Source organism: Hevea brasiliensis, chromosome 14 (assembly GCF_030052815.1).
Source record: "Hevea brasiliensis isolate MT/VB/25A 57/8 chromosome 14, ASM3005281v1, whole genome shotgun sequence".
Lineage (NCBI taxonomy): Eukaryota > Viridiplantae > Streptophyta > Magnoliopsida > Malpighiales > Euphorbiaceae > Hevea > Hevea brasiliensis.
Genome location: NC_079506.1, coordinates 7,177,532 through 7,199,064, shown reverse-complemented (window position 1 = coordinate 7,199,064; position 21,533 = coordinate 7,177,532). Strand labels below are relative to the sequence as shown.

Genomic DNA, 21,533 nt, shown 5'->3' with positions numbered 1-21,533 from the left:
CTACACAACCACCAAGTCCATAGGCATTAGATTTTTCCAGTGGAGACAAAAACTCTCTTTGCTTAAAACAATTTTGAAAACCAGTAATCAAGACAAGAAGTAAGTGTCTCAGAAATTGACTAAACTCCAAGAACTGGAAGATATGTCTGTAGTTACTATAAGCATGTAGGAACATTTATATTCCTACCCATCTACCAAGGCTTTACAGCTCACATAACCCTTCCAATGGCATGTGCCTCTCCTTTTCATAGGCTAATGCCCTCATGTTCTTACCTTTGGAGCCAATGTATAAACAGTTAAGATGAAAGTTAAAAAAACCCAGATTCTTGAATCCTTTCCATTGGATCAATATTATTATTACTTTTTTTTTTTTTAACTGGGACCCTCTAATATTCTTATTTTAGAATGTAAAATTAGTTTCATGGGAAGAAGTGCTGACTTTTGTAAAGAAAGGGGGGAGAGAGGTGAGAGGAAGCTGTAATGTTTTCTACCAAGAAAGAGAAAAATGTTGAAGTTATTCATTTCCTTGGGTGTCTTATTCATTTCCTTTGAGTGTCTGTTCTTTGTCTATAGATTTGTGGCTTTTGTTTTTTGGATTAAATCCCTTCACCTACTATTTCAGTCAATGCATACATCATAGATTTGAAATTAATTGTGCCAGAAGGTAGATTATGGCAATAAATGATAGTACTTGCATACCTCAGTAAATTGAATTCACAAATTAGGCTTAGCTGTTTTACAATGTATTATGCTAATGTTCTTTCCACTCTCTCTACAAGGAATGAGGAAGCAAGTGGAGTTTAGTCCTTTAATTCTCTTAAGCCTCGAAGGGAGAATTTTAAAACACAACTGTTATATATACAATTATTATAATAAGTTTAATATGAGTTCTATCATAATTAATGGTTAAAATCTATTTCTTGTACATAAAACCGAATAATTTCTCTTTGAGTCTCTGAAATATTGAATGTAGTTTGTTCCTTTTTCAAGCTCCACATGATGGTATTGGTTGGTAAAGGAGGAATTTGACTGCAGTACCTGATCATTCTTTAATTATCTAAATAGGAGGTAATATTATCATACAACAATAGCATCTTTTCCGTTCTCCCAACATAATTGGAGTTGACCCTTAGGCCCAAAATACAAGGATCGCGATGGAAAGACACCGACACGAGACAAAATTGAAAGCCATTTCTATCATAAGCTAATTTCACTTTAATCTTTAGCCCATTTGGAAGGCAGATAGACCCAATCAGGGGCCAATTCTGAGCCGATTCAGGATCACTAGATCGAACCAACGATTCTAGTCAGTTGGGCAGATTCTTTTCTTCACAGTTCCATTTCCAGGTTCCAATTCTTTTCTTCAGATGCAATTTCCAGTAGTTTCTATTCAAAGAGGATTCCGATTCAAACTTCATTTTTTAAAAGGCCAATTCAATGAACCAAACCACCGATTTTTATATGATCTAATTCAAAATTCAAGGGAAGAGACCGTTACCTCTCCCTCAAACAGTTCCGGTCCAGTTCAGACCTGTAAACTATTGACCAAGTCCTGTCCAATTTAATCGAACCAATTCTAATTCAGTTTTGGTCAAGCCTATGGGCAGGGAAGGAGAGGATTTAAGGGACCGTTGAAGGTCTGAAACACTTGAAGGATCAATCATGTTATTAAAACTTTATATGAATGTTCATATTAATGACAAAAAAATCACATGGGCAATACAACTGAAACTGATGGCCATGCAGAAAACAATCAAGGAGACAGCAGAATCATAATGCCATTGAACTTCGCACCAAAAATGCAACTGTAAAACACTGGTGGTAGGCTAAAACCAAAACTCTATTTCTGAATATACTATAAATATCAAAATACAAAGAAAAAAAAAAAAAAACAGCAACTAGTTTCAGTTTCTTTAATGACCTGACAACTATCCTCGCTAACTGCTTGCATAACGTGATTTACTGCCCTTGAGATTTTTGAAGGCGAGATGTAGGCCAACGATCCAAAACCCTGTAATTGCACTCTAGAAAAGATATTCTTAGTGTACACTGAAGAAAGAAACAATCAATTCCGAAGGAGCATTACCACACCTGTGAAATCGAAAACGCAAAGTGGAGTTCACTGTATTTGGATGATTTTGGGGTTTAACTTGATCTCACACCCGGGCCTGCCTTGTCTTTATCATTCGTTTGAGTGTTGCAAGCCAGAAGTTACACTCATCCCACTCGCTTGTCGTAAGCAATACCTGTTCCATGCACAGAAAGCATTAGAAAAATTTTGAGCCTATATACCTGTTTCAGGTTTACATAAGAATATTGTCAGCATAAATGGCTCTAAGATTTTGGAGACACATACTTGGATTTGCAGGGCTGTGCTGAAATCATTTTTATCTAATGCCTGACACAGCTGAACAAGTTTATCAGAAGCATTTTTTGATATATCTCCACTGTTGAGCTTCGCAAACAAGGCACCAATTTTCCTTGAATTATCTTCTATTTCACGTTTTCTAGCTGGATTTGCACGTGAACCTCCCAAAGCTTCTGATGTCTCTTTAAAAAGTCTCGTCAATGTTATAATGACAGGTTTATGATGAGCTGCAGCAAATTATGCCAAAGCAACTTATCAGAAACATTACATGAAAAACACAGCTGCTGCCCCTGCTACTACCACCACTACCACAAACATTACTGAGATCGAAGTTTGGCCTCCAAAATTATTTCTCTAGCAAAAATCAATATTACAGTTTTGAATGCTTCACCAGTTGGTCATTCACAGTTGCAAGGCATATTGACAAATTCTTGAAAAACATCAAAGCATTTTATTTTGTAGTGTCTGAGCACCTCTCAAACAATGTAAACAACACACCCACAATGCTTTTATTCATTTAGTTGTGCAAAGTCACATCAATTATGTCCCAACTACAGTACCCATAGAACAATTAATTACTCAAAGCATAAACAACATCAACCATCAACCATCAAAATCGACTTCAAACACTATCAGAATACAGCTCTAGCCCTGTATAACAAATAAATCTTTTCCTAAAACTAAGAGTAGAATCAAAGACAGCTGAAGAAAAAAAAAATAGTGTGAATAGATCATCAGTGACAACACAAATTTTAATCAACAGAAGAATTCCATCAATACCTGGTACGTTTGAAGTATCAACAGTCTGTACTGTAGGTGGTGGAGCAGCAGGTGCCACGGCTGGTTGTACTGATGCTGACTGAGTAGGACTGGGAGGTTGCATTGAACTCATTCCAGGTCTTTGAATAACCCCCGAATTTGTTACAGGCCTAAAACCCATGGGTGTTGAAGTGGGGGCCACAACCTGTGGTATTTTATGGCCAGGCATAGGACCCAATTGAGATGGAACAGGACCTTGTGAACCAGCTGGAGGCTGTACAGGCTGATATGTAGCATTAGCAGTCCCCTGAAACAAGCACACAAAATTCAGTATATCAATTAAAAAACTCACTGTATATCAATAAAAAAAAACTAACTTGCAAAACTGAACTTTAAATTTTCCACAGATGTACTTACAGGATATAAGTGAGAACCCAATGTCGGTTGCTGGTACTGCTCTGCATTTCTCAGAATAGGGACATTTGATGGAACAAAAGTCCTCACAGCTTGTTGAGTGGCAGCTTGAGGTGGAGCAAAATTTGCCTAAAAGGAAAAAAAAAAAAAAAAAAAGGGGTGAGAAGTAATCAGTCATATAATCATATTATCATAATAAACAGTAATTCAACAACTGTGGTCTGAAGTACTAATGTACTATATAGTAATATGGTAATTATTTCAATAAAAAAAAAACACAGATCGAGTACAACTCATGCTTTGACACTGACGCTGTACAAGTACATCAACATCTAAACTAGCTCTTCTTAAGCAACAACATTGGATTTGGTGATGATAATTTTTTACTGCAAGTTGTGAAACAAAGACAGGACATTAAGCATTATATATATATATATATATATATATATATATATATATATATAGAGTCCACTTTCCTTCAAAGTGACAAATAGACAATCATAACTCCGCCTCTTACATGTGATCACAATACCAAGTAGCTATTTTGCATCAAGATGAACAAAAAACAATTAACCCTTAATCCCAAACTAGTTGGGGTCGGCTATATAAATCCTTTTTCACCATTCAGCTATGTTAAAAATACAACATGAACAAAATAAACCAAAATACCTGAGGAACCTGAGGTGCCTGAGATGGAATGAACATTCCAGGTTGTGAGGCAGGCGGATAAGTTGCAGACTGTGGTGCAGGCTGATATGGAGTAGGAGCACCATATCCTCTTCCATATGAAGGACCAAGAGTTTGTTGATAATTTTCACTGTATGGACTGCCAGGAACATTTTGATGCACTTGTGATGGTGCATTTTCCTGTGCAATAAATGGCATCAAGTTAAAGCAATAACTGTCATTCACAATGAGCATCATCATTATCCCAATATAAGAAGAAATAAAATGCAATGCGTAGGAGAGAAGCAAAGTCCAAGAGAACCCACCGGATAATAGTGCTGAGATGCATCAGTCATACCAAAACTATGTTGTTCAGCATACATTAACCCACCTTGCTGTTGGGAGTTTTCAAAAGCCGTGCTCTTGGCATCTTTATCTGCATCATAGATTAATCAAATAATTTAAAATTTATTTTGAGTGTAACATATGCTTAATGTTGGGCCATAGAATAGCTCCTAATATTAATGCCAGATCATGTAGGAAATCCATTAAATAATTCAACATAAATCTACTACAAATAAAACTTCAGTTGGCACTCAGAATATGTTCACACCACAGTAAGAAACCAAACCAAATGATGGAGGAAACATCCTGAATAGCATGATATTTAATATAAAAATTAATAAACATAAAATATTCACCCATAAAATTGTTTACTACTGATTAGTAGTAACAAAAAAGAAGTGTTGGTATGGAGTACAGAAAGAAGGAGAGAACATGTATATACACATAGAAAACCACTAAGGATTTCAAAGTTTAATCATGATATGAAACTATACAGCAAAAAAACATACCAGGTTCTGTGGAGAGGGAAATACAATCTCGTAGGATTATAAGTTCAGGAGACAATTCGTCAGACCCCAAAAGTTTGAGGTACTCCATTGCTGTTGATAAAAGCCCCTGACTGGCTAAAATTTCAGCATATTTCTCAACAAGCTTGCACAAAGATGCACTAAATTGCTTCTGACCACTTGCCAGAGCAAGGACAATAGTCTTCTCCATCAAATCCTAAGACAGAAGAATATTCGCCAAACTTCAATAGAGAAGACAAAAACTACCTAAGGCAGACAATATGTCCATCTAATTGCTGTAAACTTACCTGAAGGAGTTCAACATATGATTTGCCTTCGCGTTCAGTTGTCAGGTTCCTTGACCAAATTTCAACAGTTTTGTCTATATTTCCCGCACAAATAAAACAAAGAGTTGCTGCCAAAGTATTGCCAGCAGCCATCAGCTTAGCTGCAAGTGAATTGCATAGCAGACTCCATTCCTCATTCTGTGCGAACTGATTATCCATCATGATGAAAACATCACTTACACAGTGCAAATGATATGTTGCAGAATTATTTTAAGAAAAAAAATTATCTTCCCATTTTCCCCCCTTTCTGGGAGTCGCATGAGATTCATACCACTATTAACTGCAGCAAAGATTGAAATCATCACATGTCCATTACTTGCAAGAAAAAGATCTAAAACATATCCTGAGTATTGCTGGCAAGAAAAAGCTCTAATATTTCGTAACACTTATTTTCCAGGAAAGGATATCCACAAGAAACAAAAATAGTTTAAGTCAAAAAAGAGATCCGATAATATCTCAAGTAATTCTTACAACCAAATGCATTATACGGGCTATATCGTGCACTCACTTGTTTCTACTTTTCAACTATCAGTCAACAATATTAACAAAAAATGATACACAAGGAAGAAAATGGAGGAAGAAGAAAGAATAAATCAACAATATGTCGGTAATTACACCAAAAGATATAAGAGTCCAAAAACTTACTGTACACAAAAGAGCAAGTGTTTCTTTCCAGTATTTCAGAGGCCTGGTGTTTACAAGACTCATGAGATCATTGTTCACCATCGCAGATACAATCTGAAAGTGGAAATTGTAAACTGTAAAGTGAAATCCTCTTGAGTGATTCATAAAATGGAATAGTAGCCCTCCCTGGTAACTATATGTATAAATGCATTTACATAATATGAATAGCTTGGCCCTTTAAAACATTTCCAAATAATGTAATAAACAAAGAAATAAAAAGGTTGAAAGCTTAAGCTACCTTCAAGTAAGGAGAACGGCTCATCTTAAGGTACTGATCACGAGTATTCTCCCATAGGGAACTACCACCAACATGAGCAATAACTAAAGCATCAGCAATTTTATTTGCAGATATGCACTGTGCAACAGCACCCTTATAGTCCCCCACTACCAAAGCACTCTGAATACTATCATCAAATGTTGGATCAGCACTCTCCTCCAGTCCATCTGGTTCTTGTTTTATTTCTTCCGCATAGGAAGCAGAATGTCCAGCGCCAATGTTATTGATAGAAGTAAATTTAGGTGTATCAGCTTTGGGGCTAGGCAGATTGTTAAAGAAATCTTCCCCATCATCTGCAGAGAAAACAGTGGCCTCTTTGACACTCTCATATCCCACTTTATCTGTTGCTGTATCATCAAGCCGAATGGAATCTATTTGTTGGGAGATATCATTCTGTACAACATCTTTCTCTTCAACAGGTACACTGAAACCAAGGTGGGTAAGCATCTTTGTCCTTGCTGTCCCATCTTCTTCAAACATAACCTTCAAGAAGCCCCAAATTTCACGTTCATCCTCAGATCTGTTAAGGTCATTGACCAGACAGAAGTTGTACAATACGTCAATTTGCTAGGAAAGAGAAGAAAACCATTTCACTTAATCAAATACGGGGGGAAAACGCAATTCTGAAAAAAGAAGACATACTCAGACTCCTGAGACTTTTTCTCACATAAAGCTTTTAATGATGACTTCTCCCCATTTTGTATGGCAGCTTCAAATTCAGAAGAACGACTCACCAAACTGTGCTCTGTAACTAAGTTATGCAAAAGGACCTGGGATAAAATAGCAGAGGATATAACCAATAAAAAAAATTGAAAATCCAGAAAGAACAAAGCATAAGCCTCACAAATTAAACATACCTCCGAAGCACTTGCAGAGGATGACCTAGGGTGAAATGAAACAAGCTTCCCTCCAAAGCCAAAAGACACCCCAGCTGGGCGTTTATACCATTTTGGAGCTCTTAGTGTGACTGCAGAAAACGAACATCATATGAAAAGACATGCCCAAAAGTTAAATATCAAAATAGATGATATAACTAAGTATTACAAAAATAACATAATTGAAAAGTATTTTAAAAACAAAAAGATGACATAAAACAATCTGCCAATGCATGTTAGAGAAGGAATAAGGCAAGAAATTTCACTATATCTCTGACTAGGACAGGACCTCTTAAAAATAAAAAATTTGGCAGGACAATAATTCTGAAAAGACAGATTTCCTATCCTTCCTTTCATCTCTGGCAAAATACAGCTCAAAATTTCAAACCCCTCACGTAAAATAAGAACAGGTTTTACAACATGAACTAGCAATTTACTAGTCTGTTAGTCATTAATTTGATAATCACTTGAAAATTATTTATCCTTTCCAAGAGAAATCTATCATCAGGAAAGAAGTTGGGAACTAAAGCTCCATTTGTTGAGCAGACAATGACTTCTGTGAGTGCAAAAAAATTTTACTGAGAAACTGAATTTTTTTCTTCCATTTGGTTGGCACTTAAAAAAAATCCAGTAATTGTTTTATGGAATTCTTCAACCAAAAAAATATTGTTCTCCTTCCACCAAGATGATCACACCTTCCATGAAGATGACCACAGAAATTATGGATAGATAAAAGCTATATATATATTTGGTTAATTTGCTTTAATAAATGAGAACAAGACATCATAAAGATAGATTACAGTGGATGCTAATGACTGGAAGCAGCTGATGGGTGCTAGTTACAACTGGTGGTTAGTGGACTCCAAAACGTATCTATATGGTTCTTTTATGGTTTCCTACAGTTTTGTTGATTCATAGAAAAATAACTTAATTCCCTCTGACAAGAAAAAAGTTAACATTGACAAAATTTCTATGCTTATCAAACATTAGTAATTATGGATAACATCTTCCATGAAAGAAACAAAGCCAAATAAAATTTTCCTCTAAGAATAAAAGTATGACAATTAGCAAAACAACAACAATGCTTTGGCCCAATCTCAGACTGAAAGCTAAATATGGGATTCTGATAAACCAAACACCAAAAAATTCTATGTAGACATCAAAATTATTAGCATATTTAGGAACAAGAAACTACAGTTATAATAAAACCAAAAATGCATTTGTTTCATACGGCTCAAACAAACTATTATAGCCAAATTCTGATTACACATCATTTGAATTGAAAGCAAAACAAAATATACCAAACTGACCAATTACAAGTTGACATCTCAAGTAACTTAATGAAAAATAAATAACTCCACAATGCTTCCAGACTAAACAACAATACCTGCTCCAAAATCATTCTCACCAGCACTGTATCGACTGCAACCCTGAACAGTAGGATCCACAATAGTAATAGTAAAATATTTGGAAAATCAGATTTGAATCATTGACCAGGCTAACATAGCAAAATTAAAAGCGTAACTGTAAGCAAGTTATATCCACTTTCAACTCACTTTTGGATTCCAAGCTAATACTTTTATTCAATTAAAATGTATTCCAACAGACTATATTTCATTATCATACTAATTCTTTTCGGCAAACTATGGAATAGTTTCAGCCACTCACATATGTTTGGTTGTAAATAGTTATAAACTAGCTGATGATTAAAAAGGCAGACAAACAAATTTATACCTCAATGTTGTAAATGCCAATCTTTCCATCAAAAGATGAGGCTGAGATCACCCCTGGTATCTTTGGATACCAGTGCACATCAAAATTCCAGTTCGCACCAGCAGGCAATTCACGGACAATCTATGCCAGTTTTGAAAAGATAGAGTCAACAAAATGCAAGTACCATACACAAAGAAAAACTCACAATGATAAAAGAATGGAAAAATTAGAACAATATATATAAAATTTAAATTAAAAATCTCGTGACTGCCAAAAGCAATGCAAGTATTAATTAAGTACCCCACCTCTCCAGTTACAGTGTTCCAGCAAATAGTTCGATTATCTTTAGCACAGGTAAGCAAATAGGAACTGTCACTTGGACACCATGACATCGCAATCACACCTGTTTCGAGCAATGCATCAAAAATATGAGGCCAACAATCATAGACATCCAATAAATTCTTATTATGATAAATGGTTTTCAAATCAAAGTACAAAAGCATCAAACATTAGATACACTATCACCAAGAATTAGGAAAAAATGGACAAAAAAGTGAGAGATGCAGCATGAAAAAAAGAATATTTTATTTACACATACCAAATGACAAAAATCCAAGTCATTAAACAAATAAAGACATAACAATCTAGAAACCAAGGATTTTTACTTATTAATCCAGTGAGCGACTGCCATAGTAAAATGCAGTGTGAAAAATTACATGCAAGCCGAAACTTCAAAAGATATAAGAAAGCGTAAATAAAATCTAAAAATTAGAAATAATGGATCGCACCGCAACATACCCTTAGTGTGCCCAACAAACTCTTTCACTGGTGTCATTGTGTTCCGCATATCCCAAAGCTGTTTGCAAAGAGTTTTATGAATAGAATATCTCTTGCACAAAATAATTCCCACAGATATTCAAATTCATTACCCGCAAAGCAGGAGAGCTGTCATCATCAGATGCAATAATAAGCTGAGTGGCAACATCAGGATGCCACTGTAAAACAGAACACCTCCTTCTAACTGAATCTTCAACACTGTTAAATTACAGATATAAAATCAACTTGTAATGTAATATAAACAAATTATATTATTGTACAGTGTCATGCAGAGATGACTAAACAATCAGTGAAATGTAGTAGAGGGCAACTTACGATATCACTGGTTTTTGCTTCTTTAGGTCCCAAACAACTGCAAAATTCATGAAAAATTAAGTGCTCCAATCTATATAATATAATGAAATAATCAATAATATGTAATTTGCTTCCTCACCAGTTATTCCATTGAGGGAAGTGGATGCCAATATATGTTGAACCTTGCAATTCCAAGAAACATAAGAAATTTCACCTTGTGCAGCAGAACCACTACCCTGCAAAAGATTTACCAGATTTAGCATATAAAATAACAAAATTGATCAACTAGTAGAACCTCAAGAGTACAGAACAAGAGAGGAGGCTCTTGCACATAAAATCAAAGGAGAGAGAATAGAAAAAGAGAGGGTGAAAGGGGAAAAGGAAAGAAATATACAGGAACTAGGCACAGGATAAAGAAGCCTCTCAAAGCAAGTTAAGCAATAAAACAAGGCATGTGCAAAAGCAGTATTGTAATAAAATTTGTACAAAGTATACTTGCAACACAATGGCAACAATCTCCACCACAAGTTCACAAACCCTTCTACCCAATCTCCACCACATCAAGAATAAGTCTCAAGGGTTTTAAATAATAGCTGTTACGTTGTGCGACGGCCATAATTTAAAGGAAAATAAGCCTACCATTACTGTTATAGCCGATATATGACAGATTTTTAAAATTTGGTGGGTAAAAGTTTGTCACGGCCGTTACCTAAAAGTAAAAGGCTATTACCGGCAATGGCCGTAACAGCTGTTTATTTTTTTGGCAGAAAATCTTGGGCTTTTTGACAGCAATCACATGAAGGGGCAGCAGAAGGAAGCTTTTTTATTTTTTGGGCAGAAGGCTGTGTTGGCTTATTCATTCAGCTTCTCTACACTTTTTATCTAGGCATTTTGCCATTTTCTCTCAGTTTTCTCTACAATCAAGTGAATCTTTCATATCTTTACAAATTTCTAGGCTCAAGAGTATAGATCATCAAATAGACAAGGTGGTTTTGTACTAAAGGCGAGCAAATCAACACTAAATTTAAATTTTAGCAAACAGTGAGTTATTTGCATTTTTCGTTAGTGTTTTTGCCCATTTGATAAAAAAAATTATGATTTATGCTAAGTTGTTTATGAAATTATAAATGAACTTTTATTTTGCCCAATCTATTGGTTATTGTTTATTTTTTCTAATTTTAAACTAGTTTTAGAATCATTTTTAGGCAAATACATAAATAATTAGACGCTCATTTTGATTAATCAAGAACTTCCTATACGCATTCATTTTGGTGGTCATAAGGTTAGTTCTTTACTACCTACATAGTTATTTTAGTTTTAAATTGATTAATACTAATGATTTCCAAGAATGATGGATTTAATGTATTTATTTGATATATTTATACTTATTATTTAGTTATGAATTTTAATTTTAAATATATCTTTAAATATTTATTCATTTCATAAATTTTACAAATTTTTCAAAAAAATTTGCATAGCAACATAATATTACCATTATCTTACACGCATTATAGGCTTGTTTCCGTTACCCTTGAATACGGCCACAAACCAATTTAAAACCATAAGCAAAACTAGGAGTTAGTTACCCAGATCCATTAAAGACAATATGACACCCATTACTCCTATAGCAACTGTCCAATGCACTAAAGATAATGTGTTGTAGAGCTTCAACATTGAGCTTAAACATGCAACAACCATACAACTTTTAACACCACCACCATAGAAATGCTCAAGTATCAATCAAAAGGATTGTATAAGCATGAAAAAATAAAGCTAAGCGTCATTCTAAAAAAATTTGTTCACCAAACCCAGCATTTTTCAAAGAGATATCTTCTATCATGAGCTTCCATCAAGCAGTTCACAACAGGAACTTATTTGCAATCATGCTCCACAACATGCAACTTCAAGATAAGACAGTTGTTCTCATATTTGCAAAATCAATGCAGGTCCCACCAATAGCTCCAGCCACAAATTACAGATGAACATGAAACACTTTTAAGGCAGGTTTGACTGAGACTTGAGATTCTGAGATTATAGCATCATGAATTTCAATAATCATCATTTATACTATGCAGCTGTTTGCTCTCCAATTTTGAGTGTCCAATTAACAAGTTTTCTAGGCAAAATTAGCGTCACTTCAAAATAAGAGGCCATCATACAAGCAACTATATTGCAACCAAAGAAAGATTCCTATAAGGCTTTGAGGAGACTCTTACACTATGTTGGATGAGAGGAAAGGGATGAATGAGTGGAAAGATCATAAGAGGAAAATAAAAGAAAATGATTGAGAGGGAAAATAACTTTTTCTTTTTGTATTTTGATATAGGGAGGAAAATGTTGAAAGGAAAGTTACTTTTGAATAATAAAATTACAATTTTACCCCCTAATTAAAAAAGAACCGAGAATATATAGGGATATTTTTGTAATTTTCCTCCTACTTCCGCCCCAATTTGGAGAGAAAATGAGAGTGGAATTTAACATTTATTTTCCTTTCAAATTTTTTTCCTCCCTATTTTCTTCTTAGCCAAACATATATTGAGTGGAAATAAGGTTATTTTCATCTCAAATTTCCTTCCTCTCTTATTTTCCTTCAATCCAAACAGAGTGTCAAGGTTTTCCCTTTCCTACTTTCCTTCAAGATTCAAATTGCAAAGAGACCTTGTTCTATCTGCGTCAAACCTCAAAAACTACTACAACAGAAGAGGGGCTAAACAAAATATTTGTCCAACTCATTGGCACCCAATATAATTGGCCCCTCCTAATTTCAAAGGTACCTTCCTTTCAATTGCACAGTCTAAGCCCCAAATTAACCTCCTATTAGTGAACAGTTTTTCCTACTATAGGTTAAATGCCCAAACCAGTCCTTCAAGAAAACAAAAGAGAGTACTTATCGGAAGCAATTTTTTTGGAAAGAATAACAAAACTTATTTTAAACACCTTATGCTTATATAGCTATGAAATGAAGTTGACATCACAAAGTGTTTTTCTTTTCAATAATAAGAATTGGATACATGAAATATCTCAATTTAGGCACAAACACTAATGTTCAACCAAAACTTTGAAGCAATTAAAAGCTTTAAGCTCAGAGTACCTTTAAAGGAGGGAAATGAGAAGGTTCTGAAGGTGCAGCCAAATCCCAAATGCAAATTTCACCATCGTCGGCACCAGATGCAAGTAGGTTAGGGGTAAAAGTGTTAAATTCAAGACCACGAACCTGAAGTAGAGAGAAGGAGCAAGTGATAAAAGCAGCAATCATATACCTAACATATGATAGAGCCAACCACTAACAAGACAGTTTATTGCAAAATAAGGAACTTACAGGCCCTTTATGATTTGATAGATGTCCAACAAGGGCACCTTCACTCGTCTCTGAACTGGGAAATTACAAATACACAAGATAAGGACTTCATTAACCAAAGGGAAGAGCTTATTCCTAAATAAGAAAACTAAATAATGAAGACGATAATAATTCTTTATATTTTTCAATGGCTAGAAAGAACCAAAGGAATTTTAAGCCAAATAATGAAAAGGAAGGAAAAAGGAAGGCTTCATTGCCAATGTTATATCTGAGTTGAATGCTCCATATCACCAAGCATAGTTCAGCAAACATACAAAATTGCAAAGAAAATAGCGACCACCGCCAAACAAAATTGGAAAAACACTGAATTGCACTCTCAGCTGTTTTATTAAAAAAAATGAAAGTAACGTATATCATCATGAAGTGAAAAGATAATCCTCTTCTTCTTGTTGCAATATATGGTTAAGATTCTCAGATCCTTATTCCTCTTCATTTGCCACCTCTAACTTAGTCACTTCTACATCCTTAATTTCTAACAGAGAAACCTTAAAGAACCCAGACACACTTGCATATGATACCACTCAAGACAGTCAAGTTTATTGGGAGGAAGAGAGGCAACTTTCGTTTAGTATTACACAACCAAATCAAATTGTAATATTCACATTTTAAGAGTTTATAGCATATAATTGTACCTCATTAATTTGGGCAGTATCATTCAATGGTTAAAAGTAAATTGTAAAAATGAAATGATATAAGCAAAACCAACAAATAAAGAGGGAACCATAAAGAATCTCTTGGGCTTCTAATGCACATGCCAAGGGGCCCCAAAAAGGCATGTGCCTAAGTACCTGGGTATATGCCTAAGCACCACCAAGGGAGCTTGAGTATACTTGGAACCTTTGACAACTATTGTCCAAATCACATTAAGGAAGACAAAATCATGTCAAGAAAAATCTCAAACCATTTGAAGTATAATTTGCAATGCCCAATCACCACCTTTCTCGCAACCCATTAACCATCAAAACTCCAAAAATCTCCCCATTCCTAATCCACAATTCCCAATTTGACACAACATTGAAGACAGCTTACACAACAGAAAGTAAAATCACTTCAAAGAAAGACAAGAAAGGAGATGAAAGTTTAAGAACTCCATCCACAATTTGAATCAAAGCCAACAAAAATCTGCACCAATCACCATCCAAATCGCTATGCATGGACTACATAAAATTCTATTCTTTGTTCACCACTTAACAAACTATCTAAACTCCATTCATGCGCTTTAAATTTTTTTCCCATCGATCATCCAGATATTATTTTCAATTAACAGTTAAATTCTGATACAGTATCAAATAAACTCAAATCAAATTTATGAAAGCAAAAATGAATGCTCATCCAAATTGAACCACGCCAGAGCGCAATTCCATATGATTGGCATTTATCCAGCTATGTATCGACCATTAGGTAAATTAGGGCGCAACCCAGTATTCTTTCTCCTTCCCCTCAATTCAAAAAACATAAAAAAGAAAACCTCAACTCAAACTCTAGAAACAACTAAATTTATGATTGCATAAAATTTAAGGAAAACAAGAATTGAAGATGACAGCTTTTCACAGACGGTAAAAAGCATGAATTACTTGCATTTTCAATTCCACATGCTCAGTTTTCAAATTCGACAACCTACTAGCTGGAAATCAAATTATTCCAATTTGTAGAGTCTTAAGGCATCAAAACTCAGATTTCAAATTAGGGCATAATAAACAAAAGATGCCACCATCAAACTCCTTCAATTCAATTCAGTTAAAAGCAAAAGAAAGTTGATACTAACTCCGTCATGTAATTTGAACCAGATCTCCTTGTAATCCCCAAAAAACCCCTCCAATACGCCAAAATTCTCTCATTTACTGGCAATTCAAAGCCAATTCAACTCAAACAACAATTCAAAGGCAATCACATACAAATCACGAAAATGAAACACATATCCTAAGCAAAAGCTTGCTCCAAATTACCGGATCAGATTCAGAGGATTCCAAATATCAATACTGCCATCAACGAGCCCACCCGCAATGAGTCCAAGAGAATACTGGTCGGACCCGGATCCATTTCTTCCCCAAGCGAGACGGTTAAATCTCTCGGAGCTCTGAAACTCACCAACCAAAGGAAGATCACGATCATCTGATTGAAAATCAAGCTTGAAGATCTCGAGACTAGCGGACGAGCTGAAGGACAGATCCACTGCTCCCGCCATCGTCCCCGCTGCCATATACGGTGCATCCGGCGCTAGCGCCACCGACGCCGATCTATTCACCGATTTTATACACGCCATAGTAATAAAACCGCAAAAAAACAGAAGTGAAAAAGAAAATCTACCTCCCTATCAAACCTATGTATAAAGAAAGGTGGGGAAACGCCAATTCCAATAGAGAAATGGAGAGAGAAAGTGGATCTGAGAATGGGAAGTATGGGAATTGCAGAAATGAGAGATGAAATTAGGGTTTGATCTGGAAATTGTTTAGGGATTTTGACACTGTCGATCTCTGCTCTCTTTATCTCTCACTTTCGCTCGCTCTGTTCCTGTGTGTGAAAGATAATTAAGTGAAATTTTTCTTGTTTTTGTTTTGGCGTTTTGTGGGATTTTAAGTTTCCGAGTTTCAGCTCCAACACGGGCTATTATCGTCTGCGGAATCTACTCTCTGCTCATGTGTCGTTGTACGTTGGAATAGTTTTCTATGAAGGGTAATAGTGTCATTTCTGAACATATTATGATAGCGCGCTAGGGGAGGTTACAGAGTTACGGTCAGGTCATGAGAAATATGACTTCGTTACTTAAGGTACTTGAGGGTTCGCGCTATTTAATTTTAATCGATTAAATTAAATTAAATTATTTTAATTTTATAATTTAATTTAATTTTTAAAATAACTTAATTCAGTTTTATTTTATATTTTAAAATTTTTTTAATTTTATTAATAAAAAATAATTAAATTAAATTGAATTTAATTATTTTATTAATTTTTAAATTAATTTATTTTTATAAAAATTTTATAAATGATATGTAATTATATATATTGTTTAATTTTATTAATTAATAAAAATTAAATTTAAATTAAAATTAAATTAAATTAAATAATTTAAAAATTAAATTTAAATTAAAAAAATTAATTAAAATTTAAAAATTAATTAATTCAAATCAAATTGAATCAAAATAAAATAATTTAATTTAATTTAATTTTTTATTTATTTTAATTTAATTTTTAAAATATAATAATTTAATTAATTTAATTTTAATAATTAATTCAGTTTAAACAAGAAGCTCAGCTCTAGTCATATTTCCAATAAAATAGTGACAATGGTTTAACAAAACTTCTATATTTTGCAAGGAAAATACCGAAAAATCCTTATCTCACGGGTGATAAAACGGGCTCCCCAAAATTTTTAAGCCCAAATATGCGAATGGGCTACACAACATTTTCAGCAGATGGTTCTAATGTAGATCCGGACTCCATAAATTGCTAGTCACCGTTCAGGTTTTTCCATCCATCCAATTCAATTAAATCCTATTAATTAATTAAATATAATATATATTTTTTTATAATATTGAAATTTATATATATATTTTTTAAATAAAAAATATATATTTTCTATAGCTATAATATTTTTAAAATATAAAAATAAAAATATATTTTATACAAATTATTAATTAAAACATTTAAATTTAAACGTGTTTAAATATTATTCCATTAATGATAATTAAGTTTTGGACAAAGTTCAAGTAATTTAAAATGAATTCTAATACTATTTATAATGGGTTTGAATATTATAAGTATTAATGAGTAGATATTTTTATGGATATCCTATTTGCCATCTCTATCCATTAAGGTTATGTTTGAAATCGATCAAAATCAATTTCATCAAATATATAATTGGAATTGATCAATGATTTGTGGGTTTAAATTATACAAAGACTGTCACCGTCTCTGGGAGCTATTTCAATCTTTTTTTTTTTTTAATTCCTCTCTCTTAATTTTTGAATCAAAATGAATTGAAATTAGAGTATATGCTGCTAACAATGTTAATTTTATTTGTAAAACTCAATCTGTGATCCATTAAATTAAGAAAGCTTTATTAACTGTCTATATTAGTAGGCGATCTGCACTATAATCTCCCAATGGGTTGATGAGAATTTCCTCCCATTTAAAGTTTTTTCTGGATAAGGAGTGTAGGTAAGAATTTCCGTGGTTGAAAGTTGTGGTTAGAGGCATTTGGATGAGTTTTGAGTCTGGAGGCTTCCAGAGAGCTTTCCTGCATACATTTCCTTGCAATCCTTCTTTGTCGTAAAGACACGACTCTTATGTCATAATCCTTCATTACAAGCTTCTGCTTCTCTAACCCACAACACACGCCCACACAAGTACATATCATTCCTCTCTCTCTCTCTCTTCCCCAGACTTCAACTAACCTAAAAGCGAGAGTCCCCACTTGGCCACTTCGAAAAACGATCGTTCCACCCACTGAACCACCTCCACCACCACCATATTGCCACCATCTTATTAACCATCGCCCGAAAACTCTCTTCAACCTTTAAAACCAAGCTCAGCGAGCTAGCTACAGAGACAGAGAAGGAACGGAAGCCAAGATGTGTAGGGACGTTTCCAGCTGCAAAACTTTCGACTATGGTGATGCTTTGTATTGGGATGCGCGTTATGTGCAGGAGAATGCCAGCTTCGATTGGTACCAGCGTTATTCTTCACTTCGTCCCTCTGTTCGTCGCTATATTCCCACTTCCTCTCGCGTTCTCATGATTGGCTGTGGCAATGCTCGTAATTGTCTCATAACTCTCTTCCTGCCTTTGCTCTTCTTATCGTTTCTGCTATTGTTTTATTTTGTGCATTTGAATTTGACTCTTTTGCTTTATATGGCTATTGGGTTAGTTAGGGGTTTTGCTTTTAGTTTCTGGGTACCTTAATCTTAGAGCATTAAGCTTCTGGATACGCCTGTTAAAAGTTTGTGCCTGCTTTAGAGGTTGTGGGGATGGAAAAATAATCCTGATAGGAAAAATTGCTTACTTGCGACTGTTTATATGGATGAATGACAGCTGCTTTTACTTGGAAATCTGATTGGCATGCATTTGATGTGAAGTGGTAACCTTTAGGTTTGCAAATGTAGAAGTGGGTACCCTTTGCCCCTTGATGCACAAGTGCTGTTTTGTTGTCTTATTAACACAACTTCTCAACGCGTTAGTGCTTGTTGATGGAACTAAAGTGTAGTGATATTATTGTAAATAATTAGATGGTGTTTGACATACTCGATAAAATTTATGGCATAACACCAAAGCTAATGGAACTCTGTCGATTTTATAGTTTTCAGATTGACCAACTTTATTATAATCTTGTGAAAATGGTGCACTTCCTATTCAAAGATCTTTTGACCATGCAATTGCAATTGAGTTTTTCTATAAATTCTTTGTGCACTTGCAGACTGTCTAATGGATTTCTTTTCTACATTGTAGTCATGTCAGAGGACATGGTAAAGGATGGATATGAAGATATAATGAACACTGACATTTCATCAGTGGCCATTGAAATGATGAAAAAACAATAGCAGTATATCCCTCAGCTCAAATGTATCCTGTTAAAAGAACTGTTTTAATTTCTGTAGTAAAACTTAAACTTGCTTTTTCTTAACCAACAATATATATATCTGTATATTTTTAAGCTTCCTATATGATTAATTTTAGACATGTAAATGGATGTTAGAGAGATGAGCTTCTTCCCAGATGAGTCTTTCAATAGCGTCATCGACAAGGGTATGGCCCTCCCTCTTCCATTACTTGCTCTTTATGATGTAGCTGACTTTTGTATGTTGACTTTGTTCTTGCTGCTTAATTCACATCCATGGGCTTGTGGCTCACTGATCCTTTATCCAAGAACTCTTGACTCCTTGATGGTATGATGTGTTTTCAAATGTTATCATAGTTCTTTTTTTCCATCTTTGGCCTTTCCTAATTTGTAATTGTTAATATTGTTTTTGTTAATATTATTTACTATGCTTGTGTATTTAGTGCAGAAACGATGCTCCTATTAGTGCTGCTCAGATGTTGGGGGAAGTGAGCAGGTTGTGTTCTGGTTGTGCTTGCGTTCAAGATTTGATACTATATTCTTCTTATTCTACAGTATGATTATGTATGCATGTGCCTACTTGTGTTTACACTATCATTGCAATATTCCTCATTATCTCTTTACCCCTTTTGCGTTGCAGGCTTCTTCAACCTGGAGGAATTTATATGTTGGTAACCATATACCCAAAGATAAAAGTTTTATTATTTTCACATCTGCCTTTGCTTCTGAAAGTTCTTAAACCACAATGTGATTTATTATTTTTTTTTTTTTTAATTCAGATAACCTATGGTGATCCTACAGTAAGGATGCTTCATTTAAGAAGGCCTGTGTACAATTGGAAAATTGTATTGTACATAATACGTAAGTTTCCTCTTCTTTTGAGCTTTGTACTGTCGAGAGCCTATATTCATGGACATAAAATCTCAATGGGCTACATTTCATTCACTCGTGTGTTTTTCATAATATATAGGAGTTCATATATAATTTTAGATATAAGATATATATGGCAGAATTAAATAATAGGCTTGAGGTTTACCTTACATGGTTATAATAAACTTATCTTTTGGCTATTTTAGATCAATAACTTTTATTATTTGATGCTTGGCTGTAATCAATCATATGAACACCTCTTTTAGATTGTCTGCCTCATGAATTCACTTGCCTATAGGCAAATTGGAGGTACAATGTACTTACAGTAGGACATGCAGATATGAATGATATTGACTTCTTGTTACATGAGGCTCGTGACAAAGAAGTCAGAACTTGGCTCTGACCTCACCGAATATACCCTGCTTGGTCCCCCAGTGAATAATATGATTAATTTGATTGGTTGCATTTTTTTCTTGTTTTCTGAACGTTAGGCATATATTTCTCCTCTTATGGGTAATGGGTGAATCATCAAGCAAACTTGTTTATTTATGTTGTTTTCCAGTTATGAATGACCTAGGTTGTCTTGGAAATGGAGGTTGTTCATTGCTATTTGACTTTGTACTTATGAGAATTTTCTGCTTAATCTCTTTGGAGTAGTGCATTACAACATAATTATCTTAACATATACGCTCCTAAGGCTACAATTCCAATGCTGCATATGCAAAAGAGGATTGTGAGGATTTCAATTTTCGGGGCTGGAGGCTTATAAGTCTATTTCAATAGATTCATGATTGATGCATGTTTAGAGTTTGAGTTCTGAATTCTAAATTTTCATCAATGTTTCTTAGAGCTTAATAGTCTGAAAATCAACTTTAAAGGAGGTTGAATTTCTCTTTCTTTAAGTTCTTTTAATCATTTTCCACGCACTTGCAGCCAGACCAGGATTTGTAAGGCCTATGGGTAGTTCATCGCCATGCTCAATTTTGGAACCTGTTCCTATCACTGAGAAGGGTTTGCTTCTAGCAGATTTTGTATTGGAAGATCCAGATTTTCACTTTATATATGTGTGTAAAAAGATGAATGAAACAACAGAGCTCTATAACATACCGGCCTACCCATTGATGGCTGATGTTTTATAGCCTTGAGTGACAGTAAGGCACTAAGGTAGTATGTACCTTGTACAAGCTTTGATAACTATTTGTCTTGTACCATAAGGACTAGTCATTGGGGAGTATTTGTTGCAAAAGAGGGATTCTGTTATTATTATTTATCTGGCATATCAGGTTGGAATTTGGACATGAAGAAGGAAATGAACAAGAATGAACCCTATCAGAGATGAGTCCGTTAAATAAGCACTTCAGTTTATCACTGTTCGTGTACCAGTGGAGTGCCTTTTGATTCCCAGTTTAACATTTTAGTTTGACTCTACTTTTGAAGAGTGCAAACATGCTTAATTTCATTGTAGAACTTGTTTCAATAAAGGAACCTCGTAGCTTGGTCCCCTTTAATTTGTTATGTTGATTGTTGATGTACATTTAGCTTATTCCTTCCATAAGTATTGCTCATTATTGAACTTAATAATCTTCTTTCTTTGCCTTCATTTCTTAGTCAATTTTATACTACTGTCAACTACTTCGTGTCTCTTGGTTGAAAGTTGTATTCCATTG

The 21,533-nt window shown here is 34.5% G+C and overlaps 1 protein-coding gene and 1 pseudogene across 3 annotated transcripts; one reads left to right on the top strand and one right to left on the bottom strand.

The window, feature by feature from the left end:
• Positions 1-1,760: 1,760 nt before the first annotated feature.
• Positions 1,761-16,034, bottom strand: LOC110670627 (protein transport protein SEC31 homolog B). 3 transcript variants are annotated; one of them, XR_002497931.2, is made up of 23 exons: positions 15,390-16,034; positions 13,405-13,459; positions 13,177-13,299; positions 10,225-10,321; positions 10,107-10,143; positions 9,884-9,989; positions 9,753-9,810; positions 9,260-9,357; positions 8,976-9,095; positions 8,629-8,671; positions 7,224-7,333; positions 7,009-7,136; positions 6,328-6,886; positions 6,051-6,143; positions 5,367-5,552; positions 5,062-5,275; positions 4,534-4,643; positions 4,211-4,408; positions 3,545-3,670; positions 3,149-3,434; positions 2,357-2,595; positions 2,092-2,246; positions 1,761-2,024 (listed from the first exon to the last, which is right to left on the bottom strand). XR_002497931.2 is itself a non-coding variant. In XM_021832732.2 (22 exons), exons 1-22 carry the CDS (start codon positions 15,704-15,706, stop codon positions 2,157-2,159), a joined length of 3,393 nt encoding a protein of 1,130 aa, XP_021688424.2. In that variant the 5' UTR covers positions 15,707-16,034; the 3' UTR covers positions 1,761-2,156. The 3 variants fall into 3 exon arrangements, 1 of the variants encoding a protein (XP_021688424.2); XR_002497932.2 differs by having other exon boundaries at positions 1,761-2,011; XM_021832732.2 differs by having other exon boundaries at positions 1,761-2,246.
• Positions 16,035-17,808: 1,774 nt separating this feature from the next.
• Positions 17,809-20,988, top strand: LOC110670631 (uncharacterized; annotated as a pseudogene).
• The last annotated feature ends 545 nt before the right edge of the window (positions 20,989-21,533 follow it).